The sequence below is a fragment of the Falco naumanni genome, chromosome 1, assembly GCF_017639655.2.
Source record: "Falco naumanni isolate bFalNau1 chromosome 1, bFalNau1.pat, whole genome shotgun sequence".
NCBI lineage: Eukaryota > Metazoa > Chordata > Aves > Falconiformes > Falconidae > Falco > Falco naumanni.
In genome coordinates this window covers 90,466,218-90,484,783 of record NC_054054.1, presented here as the reverse complement: position 1 = coordinate 90,484,783, position 18,566 = coordinate 90,466,218, and the positions used below count along the sequence as shown (strand labels likewise).

Sequence of the window (18,566 nt, the reverse complement as noted above, 5' to 3'; positions counted from 1 at the left end):
CAAACACAGAAGCCCCCAGCAGCCTGTGTTGGGGGTCGGAGGGCTTGTGGGGGCCCAGGCTGGTGCTCTGCCCTGGGAGGGTTGTGCCTCGCAAAGGGCAAGGCGTGGGGGTGCCCGCGGCCCCGCAGCGAGCTCAGGTGGCTCCGAGGCTGGGGAAGGTGATGGGGGGGATGGAGCACGAGGGGTCCTGGGGGCTGTGAAGACCCCGGGGAGGGACGGGGTCTGTCAGCACGGGCGGCACACCCGCCCGGAGGGTCCTGGCCCCCCCGAACCGGCTGCTGCGGGGCGACCAGCCCGTGTTTCCCACGGGGGGAAGAGTGAATCCAGCTCGAGGAGGGCGGCCAGGACCCCCGCGGAGCTGCGCTGCTGCCGCCGGCCGGGCTCGCCGCGGCCCCGGGCGCCGCCGCCGCGGGAGGCGGTACCAGGGAGGGGTCGGCGGCGGGGCCCGGCCCCTCTCCCCGCCTCGCCGGCACAAAACGGGAGGCGGGGGCGGCCGGGCCGCACAGCTCCCCGCCAGCCGGGGCAGCGGCGGGCCGGGCTGCCGGCAGCGAGCGGGGCGGGCGGGGATGTAGCGCTCAGCACCGCGGAGAGCGGCGGGGCCCGGGGCCGGGCGGGCGGGGGCCATGGCCAGCGTGCAGCAGGGCGAGAAGCAGCTCTTCGAGAAGTTCTGGCGAGGCACCTTCAAAGCCGTTGCCACCCCACGACCCGAGAGCATCATTGTGGCCAGCATCACGGCCCGCAAGCCGCTGTCCAGGTAAGGGCTGCTGGGGTACGGGCGGTGGGCTCAGGGACACCCCCGCATCCCACCTCCGTCTGAGGGTCGCACCACCCCGAGCCTTCTCCCCACCCTCACTGAGTACCCCCCGTTAGGAGGGTCTGCAGTGTCTCCTCCTCCTGCCCCCAGTGAGAAGCTGGGGGACCTGGGGTGACTGGGGGGGTGGGGGGTGGCTGGGCCCCCTCCCCAGGTAGGTGCTGTGCTGGAGGGGAGCAGGCTCGGAAAACTTTGGCTTGGTGGTGCTTGAAGCGTGGAAGCTGGCTGCCTCCCGAGGGGAACAGTGTGGGCTCCTGGAAAGCTCTAGCTAGAGCTCGGGGGGGGGGGGGGGGGGGGGGGAGGCGGGCAGTGGTGGGGGTCATCAACCAGTAAGTGTAGCCACATCCATCACTGCTCTGCAGACCCCTGGGCTGTGTTCTTCTGCTGGTCATCTGGTCTCTGCATCGCTCCTTCACCAGGGACCCTTGGGAAGGCGATGCCCAGGGAAGGGAGCAGTGCAGTGGGGGAGTTAATGCACCCCAGGGCCATGCAGCCTGGAGGCTCTGGCTGCCCAAGGAGCCTGCACCCAGTCACGGACTGGGACAACTCTGCAGCTAGTGTCCCCCAGGTCCCAAAGCTGAGCAGTCTCATCTTGGCACATCTGGTGCCTGCCTGCCCTGTCCCCCTGCTCCCGGGGAGACCGGTGTCCCCAAGATTGCCAGAGGCAAAGCAATGGCCAAAACCTGTGAAATGGGGTGAGGGGGCTGCTTGTACCCACCGAGCCGCTCAGCTGGGCTGTCGCATGGGCAAGGATCTGTGCGGCTTCCTCACAACAATCCGCTCTCTAATTTAGACCAGTTTGATTTTGCTGTCTCAATATTGGTTAAAAATATCCTCTTGACACTGTTTTTATAAGGAAAGGAGGGTTTTGCTGGTTCTCCTCTCTCTTTGCTCTGTATTTCCACTGCTGGCTGCTCCCCATCTGGTGTGGGAAAAAACCCAAAGTTTCATGAAGGTGATGGGTCTGTAGAGGAGAGGGGCTTGATCTGTGGCGGGCTGGGTGTCAGGGGTCCAGCCTGGACTAAAAAGCAGAGAGCTCACATGGAGCGAGCTGTTCCAGCTGCCTCCCATGCCAGCAAAGGCTGTGAGCCACAGCGGTGATGGGGACGGGGGTCCTGCTGCTCATGAATGGGGGTTCCGCCGCTCATGCGATGTGGGGGTCACTTCTGCCCCTGCAGCCCAGCTGCCTGAGTATAAATTCTTCTGATCTCTCCAATTGCCATTAGTCAGGGTACGAAACTGGGAAAGGCACGGCTTAGGCTTCCAAAGGAGAATATCGCTTCCACGGGCTTCAGCTTTGTGGGGGAGAGGAACCACCATGCCTTTCTCCTCCTCTGTGTTGGGCTGTCAGCGGGCTGGGTGCTGGCTGACACACACTCTCTCCAGCCTGAATGTGCCGGAGTGAGCCGTGCTGCTTGAATATCTCATGGTGGGAGATGTAATATGGCAACAAATTAGGGCACGGGGGAAATACAGCAGGCCTGAGGACCAGGAATGATGCAGAGCTCTAAACAGCAAGTTGGATTGCCGTGGACATCCTGGTTGGGCTGAGCATCACAGCTCGGGGCGTTTGCAGCTCCATTAAAAAGTTAACGAACGCGCGTGCCTCTCCATTTCGCTGGCAATGCCAGCTCTGGTAGGAGAAGAACTGTCTGTGCAGGGGTCAGGAGCTCTCGGCACATGGCAAACCGGACCTGTCAGCTCAGCTTTGCTGCATTTTGCGCCTTGGCACTGGCAGATCCTGCACAACAGGGTCCCCAAGCCGGGATGTGGTCCGTGCAGCTGGCCGCGATGCTGCCAGGTCCCTGTGTCGGTGCAGCCCAGCTCCTTTTGTCTCCTCGCAGCGTGTGCCGCCAGTCAGGGCCAGGGGATATTCCCCACGGTGCTGCCATCTGCACCGCAGCCGCTGCTACAGGTGTTGAGCAGGATCAGCCCCAGCGGGGCTCTCCCTGGGGTCTGGGGGGCACTTGCTGCACTCACCCCTGTGCCACAGAGGGGCCGCTCGGGGGGCTGAAGCCAAATGCTGGGGGAGAAGAGACACCGTGGTCCCTGGCTCCTCTCATCAGGGCTACCAGCTTGGCTTGCACCACGCAGGACACTGCAGGGAGCCAGAGGCTGCTGTCCTGGTAGGATCACACCTATGAGATGCCAGATCTCACATCCCCAGGGGCCTTGCAGCAGGTCCCCTTTGGAGTGCACAGCCATGTCCCCAGCACCCTGAGCCTGCACCCTGGCCAGAGCCAGAGCCAGAGCTGGCTCCTGCTCCTCAGCTGTGGGGAGAACGGCCCCAGGGCTTGCAGCAGCTCCTCTTGCAGCCGTCTCAGTGCCCGGCTCTGCTCTGGGTTTGTTTTTTCTGAAGGTTTTGATGTGTTGCTGCTCAGATCGGCCTTTCTTCCCTGACAATACTCCCAGCTAATTTAAGAGCAAATGACTGTGGTGCCAGAGAGCAGGAAATGGGGAGACCAGTTAGCCAAATGAAAAATTAAGATGACCATCTGGATTTCTGTTTTCTCCCACACTTGACAGCTGGTCCTCTGCAAACACTGCAGATCTCTGCCCTGGATCCAGCCCCACGCTTCCCACAGCAGTGGAGGTGATGGCATAGTTTCTGGGCCAGCACTGCCCATCTCTCCAACAGTTTTGCTGGCTGAGCCTGTGCCCTCGTGGAGCTCAGCTGTGGCATAGGGGTCCTGCTGGGAGCTCCCACAGTGGGCATAGCCCATATCCATCCTTTCAGGGTGCCCTGGGCATGGCTAAGGGCTCTATCCTGCATCCTTGTGGGGCAGCAGTGGGGTTCCCCAGGCCAGAAGGTGATTTTTTACTTTTTTCCATTTTCCCCCCCACTTCTAGCTGGCTCTGCCCTGTACCCCACCCCTCGCCACCACCTTGCTGCTGGTCTTGGAGATAAAGCCTCTTCCATCTAAATTCTCATCAAGCTCTCTGGGAGGTTTGGAGGGTTAAATCTCTGCTAAACCCATGGCTCATCCTGGAACAAAAGAATACATTAATCTTTTCCCTCCTGGTCCTGCTGGGACTGGGGGGGGGGGGGGGGGGGGCGGGGGGGGGCGCATGTACTCTGTCCCCTGACACAGCTTTGCACCCAGAGCAGGGCTCTGCCAAAGTAAATGGATTATTGACCAGTTTGCAGCGTGAAAGGAAAAAGCGAGGTGATGGGGAAAGGGGCTTTTCCAATTAACCTTTCCCCAGCAGGGCTTGGTGGGGCTTTGTTTTGCAGTCCGGGGCTGTGCTTTTGCAGCTGGGGATGAGGAACTCGGTGGTATGGGGAGGCTGGGTTGGGGCTGCCCTCGTGCTTACATTTGCAGGCAGGTTTCTCCAGTGCATGCAATATTCCAGGGTGGGATTTGAGGGGTCTGTGCGCCCAGTGGGCTGGGGATGGATAGGATGAGGGACAGGGTCCCCCACCCTGCCCTAAGCCCCTCTACTGAGCCAGGGTGCCCTCGCTCCCTCTCACTGGTCCATAAGGGTGCTGCGAGACCCCCCTGCGAGGGGCTTCAGCTCTTGTGACTAGAAAATGCTTTTTAAACCTCCCATGACAAGGTGCCACCAGTCTCTGCCCAGCCTGTGGGCATGGGCATTACTGCCACGTTGTAGCCTCAGCCCCACAGCAGGGATCCCCTTTCCCCCCTCTTGGCTGGGCTTTTGCCTGCATCTCTTCCCTGGCCATGACCTCAGCCACAGCACGGCGGCTGGGAGCCCCTTCGCTCGGCAGCCTACCTTCTCCCAGTGCTGCTGCATATTTCATCAGCACCTTTCTGCTGGGGAACCTGTCGGCGTCGGGGACAACCAGGCTGGGAGATGCTCCAGGGTGCCCCTGGGACCCGGAGCTGGTGGCAGTCCAGGGGCTTGCAGGGTGCTTTTGGGGGTGTTTGGGTTCCCTGTTCACACACCCCAAGCCACAGCATTGTGGCTGAAACTCAGCCAAAATCCACTTCTAAGTGAAAAGCAAGCTCCTGGGGCAGCCGGTGATGTCGGGTGAGCACCAGCAGTGCTGGGGGAAAGGAGGTTCCTGCTACCCTCACTGCCAGATGGTCTAAGTGGGTCACATCAGGGCAGCGCAGGGGATTTGTGCTTTAACCCTTAATCCCCTGGGATGCACGGTGCATGGAGGGGGAGGCAGGAGTGTGTTGCTGAAGTGGGATTAAGTGCAGTTTCACTGCCTGCTTTGCTATCGCGGATCATCTCAGAGACGGATCTGGGCAGTGTTGCTGCAAACCCGCTGGGGCAAGGGTGGCAGTGTGTGTCCACCGGTTATGCTGGGACTAAGCAGGAACAGCCATCGTGCTTCAGTGCCAGGGGGTCACAGTACCCTCAATGGGGGCAGAAGGTGGCTGCAATTCCCGCCCCCCCCCCCCAGCCTTTGCAGTGATTTATGGCCCAGCAGCGAGTCCCTGATGGACTGCAAACCAGCTATCCCCCATCCCAACCTCTGGCTTCCTGGCTACATCTTGGTGGCCCTGATTCCCACTCATCCCCAGCGGGCTGGCAGCCCTTGGGCATCAGTGTCAGGGTGTGCTGCTGGGGAGGGAGCACGCGCTGGCAGTCCTGCTGTGCTGATGGCCCCCCACTCCCGTTAATCCTCCCCCTTGTTGGTCGGGCATCTGCTCTGCGGGAGGAGGCGGCGGCAGGGCCGGCTGCGCCAGCCGCCTGGCTGCCATCTGCTCCCCTCCTGCTCCCAACGAGCCCAAGTGCTAATGAGCCTGTGGCCCCAGCCCAAGCGGGGGGAGAAGGGCTTGAAAAGAAAAGCAGAGGGGGAGAAGAAAAGCCCCTTCCTCGGAGGGGCTGTCAATAGGGAGGCTTTTGTCTGTCCCTGCCCTCCGGCTCCAGCTGGACGGCGGTGGAAGCCGGGAGAACTAATTAGGTAGCTCGGGAGCTGCTGAGAGGCTGGGGGTGGTTGAGCAAGGGGAAGAGCTGAGGATGCCCACAAGACCCCCTCGCTGCTGCTTGTAGAGCCTTCATCATCATCATATTCCTTTCCCCCAGCCCCATCTATTCGTTTCTCCACTGGACTGGTGCTGGAGACTGTATCCCTGCTGGCCTCCCTGCTGGGGTGGGGGACAGCTCTGTCCCCAGAGCGGTGGTCCCATCAGTGTGCCAGGGAGGTTCCTGCCAGGGTTGGGTAGGATGCAGCGAGTGCCAGGTGGCACGGCTGGGCTCAGCACCCATGGGTGCTTTAGCTAGGCACGCTGTGCTCCAGCATGCAAGGATGTACAGGCACATAAGGAATGAGGGAAAGGGCCTTTGGAAGCCCCTGTAGCAAACCCAAGTTCACAGACTGGGCTTTCTTAGAGCCACTGGGGTACCCCCAAAGGTGCTGCATCTCCCCACTGTGCCCATGCTGCGGTCATGTGGGGTTTTGTCATCTTCACCTAAAAGCTCCCAAAAGTGGCCACAGGGCTGAAGGTTGTCCCCAGACCAGCACCACAGAGGACGGGAAACTAGAAGGGCAGGGGGAAACATTGTAGGCCCCAGGTCTGAAGATGCTGCAGGGGCTCAGCTGTGGATGCCAGATTTGTGAGCACAGCCCTGGCCGCTGGGTCCAGCGCCTTGGGGGCTGCACTTGGGGGGATGTGGGGTCCCCTCCCTGCCAGGCTCAGGACTGTCCCAGCACTTGGATGAGGCTGTTTCACAGAGGAACTGAAGTGCAGGGCAACAGGCAAGAGTAAAATGTGGCAGTTTAGGGTCTTGTGGGGCCGGGACCATCCCTGCCCAGCTCAGGGCAGCACTGGCTCAGGCCAGCCTCCATCCCTGCTTGCCTCCTGTCCCTGGCGAGGCAGGAGAGCAGGGCTCTGACACCCCATGCACTCATTCACATCCTCCCTTGATGTCCAACTAATAAATATTTAGGGCTGTGAGGCCTTAAATAATAAATAGCAGTGATGACCCTGATGCTAGGGGTTGCTAAGGAGCTTCTGCACGCCACTGGGTCCTGTGGCCACTCTTGTCTCCTTGCTGTCACCATCCTGCCTCCACCACCCGGGGCAGCCCGTCCTGCTGCAGTTTGTCCCCAGAAAGGGGCTCTGCAGACCCTGCTCTTGCTGCATGGGGGGAGTCCCAGAATTGGGAGATTTCTCCTTTGTGAGGGCCATGGCTGGAGCTGAGCCCTTCTCTGCTCAGCCCCATTACTATCCCTTCCTGCATCTCTGGATCTGGTGGCTGGACCTTTCCATGCATCCATTTTTCTATAAGATGAACTTATCAAATGCAAACCCCGCATCACTGAAATGAAATAATTTCATGCATGACCACCCTTTCCTTTTCTCTCTCTTTTTTTTTTTTTTTTTTTTTTTCCCTCCTTTCCTCCCTGCGGCCACTGAAACCTCTTCATCGTTGCAAAGCCTGACCCAGGCCAACAAATCCCACCTGCATTAAAGCCATGCAACACTTTGCAGGATGCTGGGTGCTGCAAAACTGGCTTCTCCATCAGCCACTCAAGCCGAAAGCGCTGACGAACACTGGGAGTTTAAAAATAGCAGATTTTTTCACATGCAGCGGGAGCACTTTCCCTGCCAGTGCAGTGGGAACTGCAGGAAGGGCTTAAAAAAAAAAGAAAAAAGGTGGGGAAAAAAAATCACTTTAAAACTTTGTTGGTATTTCAGGCCAGCTGAGATGGATGCCCAGTCTGGAAGCAGGGAGGTTGGGGCTAACCGCTTCACTGATGACCTGTTTAACACTTCATGTTTAATTTATGTCTTGTAATTAAAGAAGAAACAGCTGTTCTGCCACCCAGCCCCAGCCAGGGGCTTTGCGGGGGGGTGGGGAGAGGTGGAAGCTGGGGGCACTGGGGAAGGCATCTCCTCATTTGTGCCGAGTGGGTGCCTGGGTGGGCAGAGGGGTCACAGGCAGCGTGGGCAGGGTCCTGCTGTCTGTGGGGTTGCTCTGCTCTCTGCTCCCATCCCTGGGGGCAGGGGAGGCTGAGATGTGCTGGCAGAGGCTGTAAAGACTTTCGTGCTGTTGGATTCTGGGGTTGGGGTCAGATGCCCATCTCGCGTGCAGGTGGCTGAAAATGCTCCGAGACCCACAGGGCACGATGAGAAAAGGGGTTTTCTCTGCCACTAACACCAAATTCCAGCAGCGAGGTGACTTGACGGTACCTTGGTAATGGGCTGGTCGTGTTGAATTTGTCTCTGAGCCCACGTGTGCTAGGGAGTGTATGTGTTGGGGTACGACCAGAATAGAGCAGGGTGAGAGGCTGTGATTTTAGCTACATTATTGTCAGGATGAAGAATTAGCTATTGCCCAGCAAGAGAAATATTTTTGCATTAAGTGAGATTTCACAGTTAAAGACCACCTGCTGAATTAATCTGTGGGTCAGCTGGAGCTGCTGTATAACCAACTGCCTGCCAAAGCAGTGCATACATATCACCAATGTATAATAGCATATAAATATATCATAACTTATTCTCCACCGCTCCATTGTCTGCAGCCAGCAGAGCAGCCCTCCTCTGGCAGAGTGGCCATGGCCATGGCCGTGGGGGAGGCAGTTAGGGCTTTGGGCTGACTTACCTCCGAGGTTGGTGGCTTAATTCTGGGAACCTATTGCCTGTAAAGCATTTGCCCCCTTCAAATCCCCCCTGCTTTGATCAGAACCCAGCCAGGTTTGTTATGATGAGGAGAAGCAAGACAAGCGGGTTCAGCGCTGCTTCTTCCAAGGGATGATGTTTTTATCTGCCAAAAAACTCCAAGATAGCACCGTGCAGGAAAAAAAGCAACCCAAAGCAACTCGGTGCCCGTGTTTCCCCTGCTGCGTGGGGCAGGCTCCGCGGTTATCTGTCTGCCGCAGCCATCCGCCCCATCGCTGCCTTTGTCCGCCCATCAGCCACGCGTTGGCCGAGTTAATAATGAAGGGCGATGGTGCCGGGCCACCGGAGCGGAGCGGCAGGCGGACAATGCGCGCTGGGGAGAGGGGGGTGCAGTGGGGTCTGGGTGGGCACTGCCGGCAGAGGAGGAACAGAAGGAGCTGCTGTTCATCACCGAGACTGGGCGTTTTGCAGCCTGACCTGCCGGGGTGCATGGACTGATGGCCCTAATCAAGGAGGCTGTGCCTCTTAATCGAGGATGGATGTGACCCCCTCTGGCCCAGCGTCCCTGGACCCTTGCTGCCCAGGGGGTCCCTGTGCAGTGTTGAGCTCGGCAGGACACAGGACATGTTGGCTGCACCTTCCCCCTGGATCCCAGGGCATTGCCGGACGTAGGGACTCGGTGGCCTGTTCTGTCCGATAGCTGGAGAAGTTGTTGGCACAATTTTGGACTGGTCCTTATGCTCTGCCAAACATTTCCCAGGTGTAGTTCAGGAGCCATTGCAAGTAAAGGATGTCTTTTGGATATTTTGGAGGGTTTGGGGGATGTTTTGGAGAGTCCAGGCTAGCAGATGCAACCGTTTCGTGCTCCAGGCACATCCCTGCCCTTGGGTGTGCTGGAGCCATGTGGCTGTGCCCGGTGGCCAGGCCCCCAACCCCACCCTTGCTGTGAGCATGGAGCAACTCAGCACCCCTAGGGACAGAGCTAAAGGCACAACACCAGCAGCATGTGCCAGCGGCAGGTTTGGCTCCCAGTATTTATTGCCTTGTGGCAGTGGTTACTACCCCATTGCCCTTGGGGGCTCCCCAGAACCCATCCCTACAAGGATGCAGGTCATCAGCGTGGGAGCTGCCACCACGGAGATGGGTGGGTTAATTTTGCAGTGGAGGCTTGTGGGCCAAAGAGCTGGCTGCTGGCTCTGCTGGGCTGCGAATGCCACCGAAGGCAAATTCATCCCTGATTAATGAAAACTGAAAAGCAGGAGCCCAAGGACCCGCAGCTCGCCTGCTCCCTCCCCACCACGGGCTGTCGCTGCCAACCCTCACTCTGTGCTGCCGCCAGGTTTGTCCTGCACAGGGCAGAGGACACGGCGGGTCTCACCTTGCCTTTCCACAGCAGGAAAGCAGGCAGCGAAGCCTGTGGCCACAGCCTGCACCCTGCCTGCAGAGCCAGCACTGGGACACGGCCACCGCCCTGCTCCCCCTGCTCGCCCTCCCCACCGCATTGGTATTGATTTGACCTGAACTCCCTTTAACGTGCTGTGATTTCTTTCAATTAAGCTTTGAGTGAAGCCTCTGTGGCGTTCAATAGAGCCAGCCCCAGCATGGTGCCTAGACCAGGGCAGTCCAGAGGGAGATGCTTGGGGATGCTCCTGCATCCCTGACAAGAGCATCCCTCTGTGTCTTACTTTCCCCATGTCCCATGAGGATAATCCCACTGCTTAAAGATTGCTTCTTGTCCCCCTCTGCATTTCCTTGCTCTTTCCATCCCCTGGACTGGTGGCTTTGCTACCACAACCCTTAGGACAGATTTGCCACATCATTGTCTGGTTCACCTTCCTAATGTAGACAAGTGCCAGACCCCCATGGTCCCCCCTGCTCTGCGCAGACGCGGCCCCACTTCCAGTCAGACATGAACTGAACCTGAGCAGCCCTCACCTTCCCATCCCCAGCAAAGCTGTCTTGCTTTCCCCTTTCTCCTTTGTGGTTGTCATCTCCTCGGGGATGTACTTAGCCGAGTTGGAGCTTGGTGTCACATTGTTTCCGGCAAACTAGTGGGCAGAGTGCTTGTTTTCAGAGATTGTATAGAGCAGAAATCCCTGCCCTTCATCTCCAGCTGCAATTACCGAAGCTGAGTTGATGCAGTTGATGGTAATAGGATGGTAACACTGTCTGAATTTGTATTTAATGCTGATTCCAAGGGTCTATAATTTTCATCAGCACCACATGACTTTTTATAGAACAGAAAAATGTGAGAGCAGTTAATGAGCTGTAATTCTGGAGAGCTTCTGCCTTGATTGGGACTAATTATTTTCTTTATAAAAATAATTAACAATCCACACAACCTATGGAGTGAAAGGCATGTGGCATTAATTAAACCATGCAGTACTTTCAACGCACCTTTATCTCCTGTTTCCCAGCACACCCTGGACAGACGGTCGCGTTGCACTGTGGAAAGCCAAGCTGGACACAAGCTTGCAACGGGGCGAGGGCTCTTGCAGGTCAAAAAGGGCAGGTCCTGAGTGAGGGGGCTGCATCCAGATCCCACCTTCACAGCCTCCTAGCCCTGCATGTACCATGAAAATCCTCATTTGGGTAGGAAAGGCTGTTTTGGCTAGAATAAGGTGATGGTTTTCATGTGTGGGCTATCTGTGATGGGTGTGGAGGGGACAACTGGGGTGCCTCTGCTGTTGCAGCAGAAAAGCAGCCAGCAGGACCCGGGGGGTGGGCACAGGGGTCTGCACTGGGTGCTGTCACTTGCCGTGAGACATCAGAATATTGAGATGGCTGCTTTGCACAGGCCAAGCCCTCGTCCTCCAGCGCTTTGAGATTCCGGGATGAGTCCCAGCTGAATGTGTCCCAGCATCGATAGCGTGCGAGTCTGTGCGTGTTTAGACACACACTTACATAATATATAATTGTTAACAAAACTAATTCCTCTATTTTCCTGGAGGTATTCTGAGAACTAATGAATATATTTGCATAATCTTGATTTTGTTTATGAATAATTCTGGATTATCTGAATGTGAATAGCACCGGGGCTTTGTCGTTCTAGATTGCCTTTCAGCTCAGGATAGCAAAGCATTTTACAAATATTAGTTCAGCCTCACAAATCCTGGCAAGCAATAAAATTATTATTACACCCAATTAAAGATGGATGTGCCAAAAAGCAAAATGATTCTATCCAGCCCCTCCTGGCAGGGTCTTCTACACGGCTTAGGAGCCCATGGACCCACCTGCATCCTCCAAACCTTCTCCCTAGGGAGCAGCAAGATGATAAATATCTCCCCTTTCTTTTCTGGATGATTTAAAACAACGTTCAGAGTTGCAGGGTGGTGTGAATAGTTGGGGACAAGACCTGGCAGTGGAGAGGGAGGTTTCTTTCTGGCTTTGACCTCCAAAGGGCCCTGGGTGCTGCAGCACTGAGCACCTCAGTGCTCACCATGAGGCAGGGACGGCACAGCCATACCAACCTCTCCCTCCTTGGAGCACAGTGGGAGGAGAAAAGGCCCCGTCTTACCTCCCAGAAACTCTCCTTAACTTAAAACCCCCTCACCAGTCCTCCCTGGGCAGCTAGCAAGACCTCTAAGGTGTTTCCCATGGGACCAGGGGTGTTATGAGGAAGGAGGATTGGAGTCAAACCAAACCCTCCCCACCCATGGAAGCTGCAATTCAGGAATTTCCCAGCTCAGCTGACACAGCAGATGCAATACAGGGAGACAAAGCGCGCTTCTCACCATAAAAAGCCCCTGGCAGCATGTAGCAGGGGGGTTAAAGCCCACTTGCCCCCTCCCTTCCTGGGCTGGGAACTTTGCAGGCTTGTGTCTCCAGCAGGAGAAATCTGTTGCTGAATTCCCTTCCACAGGAGCTAATTGCTGCCCGAGGGGACACCTGCTCCTCGTGGCGCCACGTGGCCCTGGCAGTGTGGCCCTGGGCATCACGGTGGGATGGACGTTCAGGAGACAAGTCCCAGACAGGAGGGTGTCCAGGGAGCCCCATCTCACCTGACCCCCCAGGCAGACTGGCTGCTGCTCACAGGTGCACTGGGGGGTTGGCAGAAAATGTTATCCTCAGCTCCTCTAAGTCTGGCAGCCCCACGGGGCAGAGTGGCACCAGCTCCGCCCTGCATGGGTGATGCCCCTGGACACCCAGGTTGGGGACACCTATTCGGATGCACCCGTGGGTCTGTCCTGGTGGGGCTCGAGCATTTTTTAACGTCAGAGTCATTTCAAGCTGAGCCCTTGACATTGCTGTTCACCAGCTGCAGGCAGGCTGGCATACCTGTGTCCTGGCACACAGGGTGGCTCAGGAGGTGGTTTATTAATGGCGTGCAGTGACCTGAGTGTCCCTGTCCCCAGCCTGGATCGATAGCGCAGCAGTCTTCCCTGTGCTCTCCCTGTCACCCAGACTTGTTCCCAGGGCAGCTCCGCAGGCAGGTGGCAGCTGTGTGGACAGGTTGTTTTTTTGGAGTTATCTGAGTATTGGGACCTCCAATGTGTTTCCTCTCTTCTTTCAGTGGCAATTAAAAAAAAAAGCCAATTAAGGGAGAGGAGGAAAAAGCTTTATGTGAGTGGCAAAGGGAGCATTGCTGCTTCAAGTGAATCCTGCCGTCTTCTTGCTGCCTCCAACATGCCTTATTACTAATTCATTTTTAAAGTGATCTCAGCGCTCCCAGGAGCTCTGGGTAACTGTGTGCTTACAATCCCCTATTTGATTAAAATTTAAAGAGCTATGTTATTGGCAAATACACTATTTCACTGCTGTTCGCCATGCCAAACAGCATGGGGGTTTGAACAAAGGAGGGAATTGGCACATCACAGAGAGCACCCGTAATGACCAAGCACTGTGGACGTGGCATCCCATGGCCCAGCCCTGCCATTGCTTGGTGGCTTCCTCATTAAAGTGAGAGCCCAGGCCCACCAGGAGGATAGTGATCTCTAAAGATCCCAGATTAACATGTGCAAGGGACTGGAATCTTGAGTGTGAGCGTGAGCATGGCCACATCCATGGCAGCCAGCACTGAAGCAAGGTGCTGCTGCAGGGGATGGGCTTGAACCTGGGGTGATGCAGTGGCACAGGGGACCCTGGCGGGGGGGTGGGGGGTGGGGGTGGTTGGCACTCTGCAGCCTGTCAGGTATGAAGGTACTCTCCAGCCTGACCACATTGCAGATAGTGGCGAAGTATTTTTTTTCTGGGACATCCTTCAGCTTGGTTTTTTGTTAAAACCCTCCTTAAAATGTTAAGCATCATCTCCTGGTGCTCCTCTGCCTCTAGCTCCCAGTGTTGTGTTGGGAAGCCCCCACCCACAGCTGCTGGGCTCCCTCCCAGCCCATGGTCCTGGCTTGAGTTTATCCTGCGCTGCTCATGGGTGAGTGGTTAATGAGAAATTTGAGCTCAGACCCAGGCTTTTCCTAATCACAAGCTCTATGACAGCTTCTTAGGATTGCCCTCATGCCTAGTTGTCAGCTCTGCCCCCTTCACGGGGGAGCAGCTGCCCCCATGGCTGCTCCAGGCTGCCTGGGTGATGATGGCAGGGACAAAGTCTGGGAGTGCAGTTTGTGGCTAGCCAGGAGGAGAGCGGCCGTGGGGTTGTGGCAGGGTTTACCATAAGCTCTTGGCCCCAGTCCCTCCTCAGAGCAGTCCCTGCCACGTCAGGGTCACTCAAGAGTAGAGTCCCTCAAAATGTGCATCAGGGATGTGCAGGACTGCTGTGCCATGGTGCAGCGTGGCAATGTTGGCACTTCTGGCTGCATTTGCAGGCACTGGGGACAGCCAAAACTCCTCCTTTCCTATTCTCTGACTGAGGATAAAACTGGCACCTTTACCGACATGGGAACCTGCAGGGTGTTTGTCTAAGGAGGAGGATTTGAGGACAGGAAAGGCACAGGATTGTCCCCCTGAGAACAAGCCTAGCCTGGCAACATGCAGGTGCTGACAGGCACAAAGCACCACAGGGACCTCCGAGCCGGCAGCGTGGGAGGCACAAGATGCTGTACAAACCGCTTGAGATGGGGCAGCAGTCCAGGTTTCCTTTAGAAACGGTACGACCGCATGCCATATTTCTTGGGTTTGTCTCTGCTGTCACTGGCAGGCAGTCGGCAGAGCCATCCCAGATTGCTGGCAGCGAGGGAAGGTGATGCCGAGCCCTGCAAGGTGGCCGGGTGCTCAGGAAGGAAGGGGACAGGGGTCCTGGTGGCCCTGGAGAGGAGGAGAACCAGCTGTCGGGAGCAGGGGGAGGCTGTGCTTGTACTCATGCCTGATTCTACCTAAGAAAGATGTTCCACACTTTCCCCCGTAGAGTTTTATGCTCCATCAGGGCTGTCCATCCCTCGCTGCGCAGCGGGAGCCACTGCTGCTGCCAGCTGGTGCCCGGGACAGAGCACTCCCTGTGGGCTGCGACCCCACAGTATCCCCCAAAGCATCTGGCACTGATCCTGCGCTGTCTGCTACGGGGACCTCCTCCATTGGGGAAGCTCCTCTGTTCTGGTTCAACCATGCATAGCAAATCAACTGCTGGAAAATAAAGAGCCAAGCTGCTTTTTTGGCCTGGGATGTGATAAGAGCGGTCGTTAAATATTTCTGGAGTCCAAGAAGCAAAAGGAGCCGCTGCCACATACAGGCTTGCAGCGGGACGCAGGGTTCCCGGGAGCAGGAGGGGGAGGCAAGTCACGGCTGGCAAAATCAGATGAAAAGTGCGTATTACAGAATTGTATTTCTCTTCTGTGTTTAAAATGCCTCAAGAAAACCACGCACTTTTCTGCAGCTGGTGCCTCTGCTGATGCACGGAAAAAAATAGAGGGGAGAAGATTAAAATTGAACTGGCTTGGAGTCTGTGTAATCAGGGAAAATATCTCGGTGATTTGCTATTATAATTTTCAATAACAAACTGCAGGGCTCCTGCTGCACTAATAATAACAGTTTGAATCAGGTGGGGAAAGAACCTGCCATGGGGTGTTTGTGTGCATGTGTTTGTGGGAAGCACTTACAATTTTCGCCATCTCCTAATTTTGAAGAGGTATTTTTAGTGCATATTTCAAAGAGCTTTACGTAAACACATCTGCTAGAGTTTTTGCTTAGAAATGTCTTTACAACCTTTTTTTTCTGCCCCCTCCCTCTCCAGGAACAAGCAAACAGTTTGACCATTTTCTTTTTCAATCAGACGAGCAAAGCCAGAGAGCAAGAGAGAAAATAAAAGGGTCATTTTGCCAGTGCCAAAAGGCTTCTCAGCACAAAGTGGTGGATTTTTGAAACACTGCGAGCAGCTCAGCCCACCCTGGCCGGAGTCAAGAGCCCAGGGCAGAAGAACATTGTAGGTGGCCGTGGTGGCAGAGAGCTGCCCAGATGTGGGACAGCAGGGACACCAACCTGCTGCCTGCCCCCTCCTGTGCAGCCAAAACCTCCAGGTTGGGAAAGGAAAGGAAAGATGGGATATTCAACCACATGTCCGTGCACTTTCAGCATGTTATTCAGGAGAAGCGATGACACCATCCCTGGTGCAAGAGGCTGCAGAAGCCAGAGTTTCTCCCACTTCCCTGCAGGGCGGTGCACCTGCCACAGAGCATGTGTCCTTTCACGGGCTGATGTTCCCAGTCCCCAGGTGGGGCATCCATCAGTTTAATGCCAGTGAAACATTCACAACTAACAGGCTCATCAGAGATGCTTTAACCTCTTTTGTTTTCGTGGCTGGAGCCGCTCCTGCCTTTTCTACCAGCAGAGATTATGGGAATGTGCAGGCAGCCAGGGCTGAAAAGGGCAAGGCAGTAAAGTTTCTGTATTGTTTTTCCCAGATACTCTGTCCTGAGCTTGGAAATGCTGTCGGTGCAGGTCTGCCGGGCGCAGTCAGTGCTCAGGGCCTCCAAATTGCTTGTGTAGGCTGCTGGGTGTATCCAGCACCCAACCTAGCTGTGTGTGCAAAGTAAAATAAATGATAAAAAAAAAAAGGCTTGGTTAGCATGATCCAGCCACGCTGTGCTTATGCTGCTGCTTGCAAAGCAGCTGGAAAGGGCAGAGGGGCTGTGGCAAGGCCACCAAGGGCTGGGACTGCTGGAGCCCATCCTATAGAGTCAAGGGACAAAGCTGCTGCAGGTGGGGGGATGGCCTGGTGGCAGCATCTGGCAGATGGAAGGTCACTGGGAAGGCAATTTTCCTGCCTTCCTCTCCTCTTGAGATGAGTTACTGCAAGGGAAAAATATGATTGATGAAAGCTTTGTGGCAGGAGACTGCTGGGGGGCTGGGGCAGAGAAGCTTGGCTGGGACACAGGAGCCTGAGGGCAGGGGAGGGCAGCAGCTGAGGTGCCAGCATGAAGGGATTTCAAGTGCACACCAAACCCTCACTGACTGCATGTCACTGCAGGGCCAGGGGGGACGGGTGTTGCTGGGCTCAGCTCCCAGTGAAGCGTGCATCACCAAGTGCCACATTTCATGGCCTGATGAGATGGCACTTGGCCATGGCACTGAGCATGGCAGCCCAGAATGGAGGAACAGGGATGGTTTGTGAGTTAGCTCTGCTCTCCGAGGCAGCAAATACCTTGTGCCTTTGCCCCATCTTCTGTGAAGGGTGCCAGGATCCATCCTTGGGCAGGAAGGGCAGTGCAATCCTGTGCGGGTTGATGGAGGTGGGGCGGGGCGGGGGGGGAATATTCCCCCATGGATGGGCTGGTTTAAGCCCCCAGGACTCCCCCGTGGACCTCACCCATGGCTCTGGAGGCCACAGCATATCTTTAACAACTTCCACAAGGAGTCTTTGCTGAGCCCCACACATCTCCCAGGTCTTGGAAATGCTCTGTGAGACCTCTCTGGTCTTGCATTTTCCTTGGCATCTGTAGAGAAGTAGCCTTATCCTGCCACCTGTGTGCACGGCCACCTCGGGCTGTGGTATGACACCAGGTACGAAGCCTCCTGCCAAGCCTTTCCCCAGCAGTGATGTCCAGTCCCAAAGGAAGCTGTTGCAGAGCATGGGGGGTACAGCACAGTTAACTGGCCTCCTTGGTGCCACTACAAACTGGTGGTGACGTGCCAGCCCCCCCCCCCCCCGGGAAGGGAGGCAGGATGGGGTGGCATCAGGCAGTGGGGCTCTGCAAGGCACTGCCAGCAGCAGGGAGCCCAGTGGGATTCAGAAACACAACGTGCCTTTGGGAAAAGCTGATGGGAAGCAGTTCAGGCAGTTTGCAAAAATAAACAGGGACACCACCCACCTTGCAGCTGGGCTGCCATCAGCCACCCCATTCTCTTCCAAATGGCTATAGTGTTTTAGGGTGGTTTTAACCTTCCTTCAAATTAGGAATATTTGGGTTCTTTCCCACCAGTGACCTTTTCTGCCTCATTTTTATTAGGGTAGCAATAGATTATTTCCCTCTGCTGTCAGTACATTCTGTTAGGGAAGTAAAACCTGGGACAGCCAAAATGCAGAGGTGGGCTGGCTGGGTTGGGAAAAGCAGTGAAAGGCTGTGGTGACGCAAGCCGAGGTGGACTTAAAAGAAACACTATGTCTGCGTGGCTGGGTTTGGACAAAACTGCCTTTATTGTTTATACAAACTATTTATATATCTTAGACAGTACAGGTGGCAGACCCTGATAGGTTTTTGTGTCCTTCTTCTTGCTTGCTATTTGCTGTTGCTGTAGGTGCCCATATGCTGCGGTTCTAAGTTCCGATTCTTCACACCCTGTTTACATACCTGACAATTTCTGGCTGTCTTAAAGGTACACAACTAAGTGTTTGAAGTCAACTAACTTGTCTGCAGACCCACTGCAGACCCCAACAAAAGGCTTCGGCTGGTGGGAGAGGTGAAAGCCCCATGTGCCTGCTGCTTCTCTTCCAGCCACTGAAAAGATGGCAAAAATTGCCGTGAGCCAAAAACCCCTCTCCTCGACTGGAGACTGCTGCAAAGGGAATGGACAAGGTGAGCTGTCCATGGCAGGAGGCTGCACAGGGCATGTTTTGCTCTGAGCCGGCTGCAGGCAGGCCGGCGGGTGCCCTGCTGCATGGGGTCTCTCTGTCACCAGCAGGGATGCCGCTTTTAGACAGGTCTGATGGATAGGCTGGATTTCTGCATGGGAGAAAGAAAGAAAAAAGAGAAATGAGTGCAAGCAATCAAGTCGTCTAACGGAATTGGAGAAACCTGGAGGGCAGGCAGGACGGGTGGGCAGCTGCCTTGTACTGGCACAGCTGCCCAAGGCCAGGAGCATGTCCTTAGGGACAAACATGCAACTCGTACATT

The 18,566-nt window shown here is 56.0% G+C and overlaps 1 protein-coding gene across 3 annotated transcripts in view; it reads left to right on the top strand.

Annotated features, from left to right (window-relative positions):
- Positions 1–548: 548 nt before the first annotated feature.
- SRRM4 (serine/arginine repetitive matrix 4) overlaps positions 549–18,566 on the top strand; it is a 50,116-nt gene continuing 32,098 nt past the window's right edge. For 2 of the 3 annotated variants that reach the window (XM_040605740.1, XM_040605732.1), the window contains exon 1: positions 549–754. In XM_040605740.1, the coding sequence (XP_040461674.1) occupies positions 624–754 (131 nt within the window). In that variant the 5' untranslated portion in view covers positions 549–623. The remainder of the gene's footprint in view (positions 755–18,566) is intronic. The other variant, XM_040605722.1, reaches the window with a different exon arrangement.